This window comes from Pituophis catenifer, unplaced genomic scaffold (genome assembly GCF_029215685.1).
Source record: "Pituophis catenifer annectens isolate HBS135680 unplaced genomic scaffold, rPitCat1.0.hap2 SCAF_1, whole genome shotgun sequence".
NCBI classification, from domain to species: Eukaryota; Metazoa; Chordata; class Lepidosauria; order Squamata; family Colubridae; genus Pituophis; species Pituophis catenifer.
In genome coordinates this window covers 229,640,405-229,647,692 of record NW_027256881.1, presented here as the reverse complement: position 1 = coordinate 229,647,692, position 7,288 = coordinate 229,640,405, and the positions used below count along the sequence as shown (strand labels likewise).

General features: G+C 44.3%; 1 protein-coding gene across 1 annotated transcript in view; it reads left to right on the top strand.

Annotated features, from left to right (window-relative positions):
• Positions 1-2,069: 2,069 nt before the first annotated feature.
• Positions 2,070-7,288, top strand: part of IGFBP5 (insulin like growth factor binding protein 5) — a 36,722-nt gene continuing 31,503 nt past the window's right edge. Inside the window, exon 1 of the mRNA XM_070952326.1 lies at positions 2,070-3,109. Coding sequence (XP_070808427.1) covers positions 2,779-3,109 — 331 coding nt within the window. The 5' untranslated portion in view covers positions 2,070-2,778. The remainder of the gene's footprint in view (positions 3,110-7,288) is intronic.

Genomic DNA, 7,288 nt, shown 5'->3' with positions numbered 1-7,288 from the left:
AATTGCTTCATTAATTTCTGAGGGCTATAATCACATCTAAGTGGCAAGAGAGAGAAAGAGAGAGAATTTGAGGCAGTCCTCAAGCAGTAAGGTAAAAAAGTATAGTCAGGTTAGCAGAAAAGTATTAAAATACATTTTGCAGAGAGGCTCAAGGATTTATCATAGATTAGGGTGCATTCTAGTGGCAGAAATAAGGTAATGCAGGCACAGGTCTGTCCAGGCTGCAAGAAAAGGGCTGGCATCTAACTTGAGGAGGTGAAGTCTCCTTGCAATCTCAAAAAAAAAAAAAAAAAAATTCTCAATCAAACAGACCCCCATTTTCCTTTAAATGATTCATCTCCCCCTTCCAGATTTTAGGCAAAAAGGCAAAGCTACAGCAGGGTTGGGCTATACTATGGGTTAGAGAGAAAAAGCTTGAAAAGAGAGAAAGGAGACTGTACTTTTTCTAAGCAAGTTACTGAATTTTAGGGTCCTGGGAAGGCAATTAATACTCCTCGTCCCATCCGTGAGTAAGAAGAGCAGTGTATTGTTCTGTCCTTAGGTCAAGCAATGTCCCAAAGATCATCTTATCATTTAGAATCAAAACGTTTCCAAGTTGTGGGATGCTTTGGAATGTTTTGTGAGGAGAGAGGTGGAAGAAGGAAAAAAAAACCTTTTGTAGTACGGTATGTGCCTTACCAGTCGACCCCCTCCCCCTTGTTATACACTGTAATCGATTCCCCTCCCCACGTGGTTTACTTCCATGGATTCCTCCTCCCCCCCCCCGCCCCTTCTCTGTCCCCAGTTCCTGCTTTCAATTTAAGTAAGTTATGGTGAAGGGGGAGGAGGCTATCGTGTATCTATCTCTGTCTATCTCATACATCCAAACACAGAGTGGCAACAGAAGCCTCAGGGGCTCAGCTTTAGAGGACAGATTGTACATCAGTGAAATCCACCACGCAGGACTTAGTCTTGCAAGGCCATATCATGCCATATATAGCCACACCCATCACCTGAAAATCCATGAAGCCAGAGTTGATTCCAGAGGAGGTGTAAACTTGATCCTGCAAAGAACTCGGGGTGGGTTCTACTTATCTTTACTACTGGTTTGCAATGGGAGCACATGCACGCTTATGCGCATGCGCAGATCGTCCATTATGACGTTCGGGTGGGTGGGCGGAGCCTCTCACCGCTTTTACTACCAGTTCGCAAGAACCAGACAGAACCGGGAGCAACCCAAAACTGCAAGGAACCCCCTTAGTTTACAAACTTAGCTGTAATGCATCCCTGCCTGACAACAATGCTGCCCTTGGGCATGCATTTTTGGGCATGGAGCATATAGTGTTGGCAAGGTAATGGTAACTGGATCAAAGTTATGCTTTCATGATGAACATTGCTACCGAACTACACACAATTATGGTTGGTTTGCTTCTATGCTTTCAGAAACACCACTGATAAAGCTTTTCACGTCATAGAGATAAGGCACTATCAAACTCTTGCACATTATGGCTATTATAGAAATAAATTTGTGCTTAACCAAAAAAAAAAAAAAGTTGGCAATCTGATATATTCCTCCATTCCCACACAAGCTTACTCGGAATAAAATCCCAATGAGTTGAATGAAATTTGCTCCAAAGTGTGGCTACACGTGTTTACAATTTGGGGCACTGAGAATAAACATGACACCAGCTGAGCCCGAACTTCTGAACGTTTTGAAAAAGAAAAGGAAAAATTTCCTGCAGTTTAAAAAGAAGGAAAAAAAAAACCACACTTGATTTCTTCTTGCACAGCATAAAGGTGGCAATTGGATGCCTTTGGGTGGTGTGCGTTGGAAGCCTAGAAGTCAAAAGCTGCACAGTCACCCCACCCCACTCCCTCCCCTCCCTACACACACACACAAACACACACACACTTGGAGTGTGCACTGAGCTTGCCCTGGTTCCTGGCACCAATTCAGGCTGAGGTGTCATTGGGATCTCAGATTGCAGCAAGGGTCTGGCAGGCAGCCAGGGGCAGTCTATTTAAAAGACATGCCTGCTCGGCACTATTCAGTCTCTTTAGAAACTTCTCCAGGGGGAAAGTGTTGGGAGATCTACAAAGTGGAATTCTTTTCTTTTTCCTCTTTTCCTCCTTTGCTCTCTTTGTCAAAGAGACTTTGTAAAAAACCCTTCAACAGAAAACCTCTTTGTTGTTTTTAACCCAATCTAGGAAAAGGAGGGGTTTTTTTTAAACCCCCCCCCCAAAAAAAAAAAAACTACAGCCAGTCCCAAGCTAAAAATCTCTTCTTGACAAAGCTCAGCTTTACCTGCTTTAGTGCTACTCCAGACATTTTTTAAATTTGCTGCAGATCATATCAGGACAGTCGAAAAGAAGCTTGTTCAGTTCTTTGCTTCCTCCCCAGCCTCTTGCAGACTTTGCTTTTTAGTGGGGCGTGTGGATTATTTTATACTTCTTTGTGCAGCCTCGCCAAAGCTACTCTTGCTCTTTAAATTTTTTTTTTCTTTTTTGTTAAACCCCTTTTCCGGTGACTTTTTTTTTTTTCCTTTTTTGAAATTACCAACCTGTTGCATCTGTAGTTCTTGCAACTGTCAGCTGCAGACAAACCTGTGATAGCCGTTTCTTTTATAACAATCTTAGGTGTTCTTTTTTCCAACATTCTGATTAAGCCTCTTTTTGGAATCTTAAAGGAGAAGAGACTTTTTATATATATATATCTTTTTTTGGTCTCCAAAAAAAAAAAAGAACTTTGTTTTGCCTTTCACAACTCCTGCACCGGTGCGCCTGACAAGAGCCTTGAAGATGTTCCTGATGCAGGCGCTGCTCGTGTCCCTGTGCCTGGGGCTTTCGCAGGGCTTGGGTTCCTTTGTGCATTGTGAACCTTGTGACGAGAAAGCCCTCTCCATGTGCCCTCCCAGCCCTGTGGGCTGTGAGCTGGTGAAGGAGCCTGGTTGTGGATGCTGCATGACATGCGCCCTGGCTGAAGGGCAGTCCTGTGGGGTGTACACAGAGCGATGCGCCCAAGGCTTGCGCTGCCTGCCGCGTCAAGGCGAGGAGAAGCCTTTGCACGCCCTGCTCCATGGCAGAGGGGTCTGCCTCAATGAAAAGAGCTACCGAGAGCAAGCTAAGAATGGTGAGTCCTGCCCTGGGCCCTTGGCTCAGCTTCCTTTCTTTACTTTCTTCTGCTGGTGGGGGTTGGGGGTGGGGGCGAGAGAGAAGGCTTCCCTGTGTATTTGTTGCTTGCCGTGCACTGAGCATCCTCTGAACATCTTTCTTTACTTCCTTCAAGCAGGTTTAGGCGTCATCGGGTCATTTTACTTAATCCGATTAATGCTCAGATCTGATGCCTCTCTGGCATTCTCCTCCCTTCCCACTTGTCTTCTGCAGTGCCGCTTCTCTTTCTCCAGAGCTGTCTTACCCTTCCCCCAGCTGAATCTTCCCAGCGCATTCTCATCTTGCATAACTTCTGTTACCCCTGACTGTTACCCCTGGTTTCTCTCTCTCTTTCTCTCTGGTGAATTTCCCTCCCTGCATTTCAAACACCACACCCCCTTCCACTTCCTTCAATCTTTGCTACGTTCCTCTCTGCAGCCTAAAGCCAAGCACCTTCACCATCTGTTGGGAATTGAAGGACCTTTAGGGCAGATAATTTGGGGCACCCAGGAAAATGAGCAAGGAAAATGTCCCTAAGAAAGGGGTGCCAGCTTCCCCCATTTTGAAGTAAATGCATATTGCCATCTGAAAGAAGGCTGGGTGGGGGGGGGGGGAGTTTAAGATTAAGCCCCAATTCTACAAATAACTGCCTTTGGTACTTACCCCTGGATCTCCATTACCACGACCCTTCCCCAATAGTGCCATGCTTAGCAGCAGTCTATCTTCTCAGGCCTTTGTGAATCAATATATAGCACCCTTAGCACCAATGTGGCAACAACCAATATCCAGGTGAGTCCCATTTGACTTGACTTTTCATACCTGTATCTGTAGCCCCTTCCCATCCTCAGGATGGGTTTCCCTCTGACTCCATCTGTAGGTTGTTGCAGGGGAAGGCAGGGTGGCATCAAAATGAAACAGGTGCAGCAGAATAATGAAAAAGAGTTGGGAGAGGGGAGGGGGAGAGTTTTGAAAGGAAACCTTGGTCAGCGTTTTTGCCCTGAAGAAGAAACCGTCAAGTCCAATCCTGACTCTACTTTTTACTGGCTTATTAGCAGCCCCCTTCCTCTTCTTCCTCTCTCCATACCAAAATTCCGGAGAGCTTCTTTGTTTTCTTCTCTCCCCCACTCCACCGCACCCCCAAACAAAAGCCACCCTTTTATCAGATGTCCCCTTCTGCAAAATCCAGCATCCAGGGAATGCTTGTTGCATCTAACCGGTGAAGAACGGCAATTATAAGCCTCTTCCTAACCCTCAATAAATCTTGTTCCATTCATTGTGTTCCCCCCCCCACACACACACACCTCCTTACCCCCCTTCCACCCCGCATCTCTTCTTTGAAAGCATTGGTTCCATTTGGTTGTCATTTCATTTGGCAGAGCAAAAGTTTCTTTTTTAAAAAAAAAAATCAACACGTTTGCCAAACTTCAATTGCTGCTTTTTTGGGGGGGGGGAGGAGGGAAGAAAGTTAAAGCCAGAGATTTTGGTCAAACTACTGTAGTCTTATGGAGGGGTGGAGGGAGGGAGGAAGAGACGGGAGGAGATGATTTAATTTTGATTTTTCTGCCTTGGAACTTGGGGAAAACTATGCAAAGAACTGCTTCCGCTAAAGCTAAGTAAAATATCCTCCTTGCACTTATTTGCGCTTCTTTAGATTGTGAGTACAAATGTGTGTATGTGTGTGTGTGTTTGTGTGTAAGCGCGCAAAAATGCTGGCCAGGAACACAAGCAGAATCGTTACCTAGAGGGAGAGCAACAGCAATGTGAAGCAATTCACATTCCTCTCTTTAGAGTTACAACAGTGCCCCTTACAGACTGCTGAAACCTGCAGCATTTTGAGTATGGATTTAATCTGAATACACCCTTGCATTTTTGTCTATCTGCCCCTTTCTCACCCTCTGTCCCTCACACACATACACAACTACACACACACACACACACAGACAGACAGACATTTTCTGGTCCCAGCTGAGCAGCAGGTGCTCCAAAGCGGTGGGTGTCAGCCGAGTGGCCACAAGCTGATGCATGTCTTGTGAAGACCAAAGAGTGATTAAGCAAAACATGGCCCCTCCCTCACTTGCCTGTGGCTGTTTGAAAGAGCTTTTTATACTGTCTCCTGAGGGAGGGGGGAGGGGGCAAAATCACTGTCAACCTTGACTGAAAGGAGTCCAGAGGTTTATATATATTATACTACCAACCATTTAATTCAGGGGGTGGTGGGGCTTAATGTATTGTTCGCAGCCAACCAGGGGAGTTGTGAACCAGGGTTATGGCTTATGAGCCAGCCCATTATAGCTTATTTAGTAATTGACAATCCATGGCGTAGCACATATGTCTTTGGCCAATGCATCTGAATCACCTGTTTGTCTTTCTGTCTTTTTTTCATATAAATGAAATGTCTGGATTTGTCTATCAGGGGCATTATGGATTAAGAAATTACTGACAAACGGAACAAATGTGGCACAAATGACTGCCCCATTAACCTCTATTGAGTTACAGGAAACCCTTGGATGGAATTGCAAGAGGTTTGCAGGTCTCTAGGCTGCTGATCTGTGGTGTGTAATTGTTTCCGATGCCTTCTGGATTAGGAGGCATCAGAAAAAATTGGGAAACAATCAGAAACCATCAAGAGTCTGATCCTCACCAACCAGATAGTCCTTGGTAGCTTGCCATTATTAAAATGAAGGGAAACAATTAGGATATAGACCAATTCATATCTTTGCCTCTCAGGTTGGATATTTAGGTACCTATCAATACCAGAGATACCTGATGAGATACCTGACGTATTTCAAGGATTTTGAAATATTTTAATGGAGCTGCTAATTTCTAAATAGCTCTTCCCTTAAAAAAATACTTTGCAGTTCTGTCAGCTTGCCAGCCACCTTGTTCTCTATCCCAAATCTTGCAAATTAATTTCAAAATACCTTGTTTTGCTTCTCAGTTAAACTTTAATCCAATAATGTTAGAGGTGGACCACCGAGGATTTCTTTACCCAAATACAGAAGCTTGATGGGAATGGAATGGATGGTTCAGATGTAATTTGTGTATTCTCTCTCTCTCTCTCTCTCTCTCTCTCTCTCTCTCTCTCTCTCTCTCTCTCTCTCTCTCTCTCTCTCTCTCTCTCTGTGTGTGTGTGTGTGTGTGTTTAAAAAAGAGCAGGATTTTTTTCAAGGGCAAGAGTTGGGAGGGAACCTCTTAGCATCAGAACAGCAAAATGTGAGAACTGTGAAGTATATTTTTTGCAGGCATGTTTCTAAGCAACTGTTGAAGGGGAAGAAATAAAGTTTGACTTGAACTCAAAAGCTTGTGCCAAGGTTGGAGAAGACTTCAAGGAGTGAGTCCTGGCTATGGGCTTATTCATCAGAATTGGCCCTGTGCTGGATAACAACGAAAAGGGTAAAAGTCAAGGCTCTGTCTAAATGGGAGTCAAGCACTTTTTAAAATAACAATGAGCACCTGTTCATTGCTTTGTTTCAGTGCATGATTTCCATTTGGACAGAATATAAAATATGTGAGATTAGAAACTTCACTGGCATTAGATCCATGGGATTAAAGCAACACAGAAGAATATCCAATCCAGGAAAACTAAGAGCAGTAAAGCCTCCCATGTCCAAATATCTAAAGGGTCCCTCACAGAGAAGTGGACTTACACTCTATTGCCCCAGGGGACAGGATTAGAACCAGGGTTCAAGCTATGAGCCTGTGAAACAGATTGCCACATGAAGTGATGAGTTTGCTTTTGCTGGAGATTTCAGACCAAGCCTGGGTGATCATGTATGAAAGTTGCTCTATGGGTTCTGCATTGAGCTAGGGGTAGGACTAGATAATCTCTAAGGTACTTTCTGACCCCTACATCTTAATTTCTCTGGTACAGTTGCTGTTTTTTTTTTTTTAATTTGATTTATATGCCGCCCTTCTCCGGAGACTCAGGGTGGCTTACAATGCGTTAAGCAATAGCCTTCATTCTTTTGTATATTTTATACAAAGTCAGCTTATTGCCCCCACAAACTGGGTCCTCATTTCACCTACCTTAGAAAGGATGGAAGGCTGAGTCAACCTTGAGCCTTGGAGAGATTCGAACCAGCAGAAATTGCAGGCAGCTGTGTTAATAACAGGGTGCACTAAACTGTACTATCAAGGCTCTCAGGGGTTAAGCAATCCC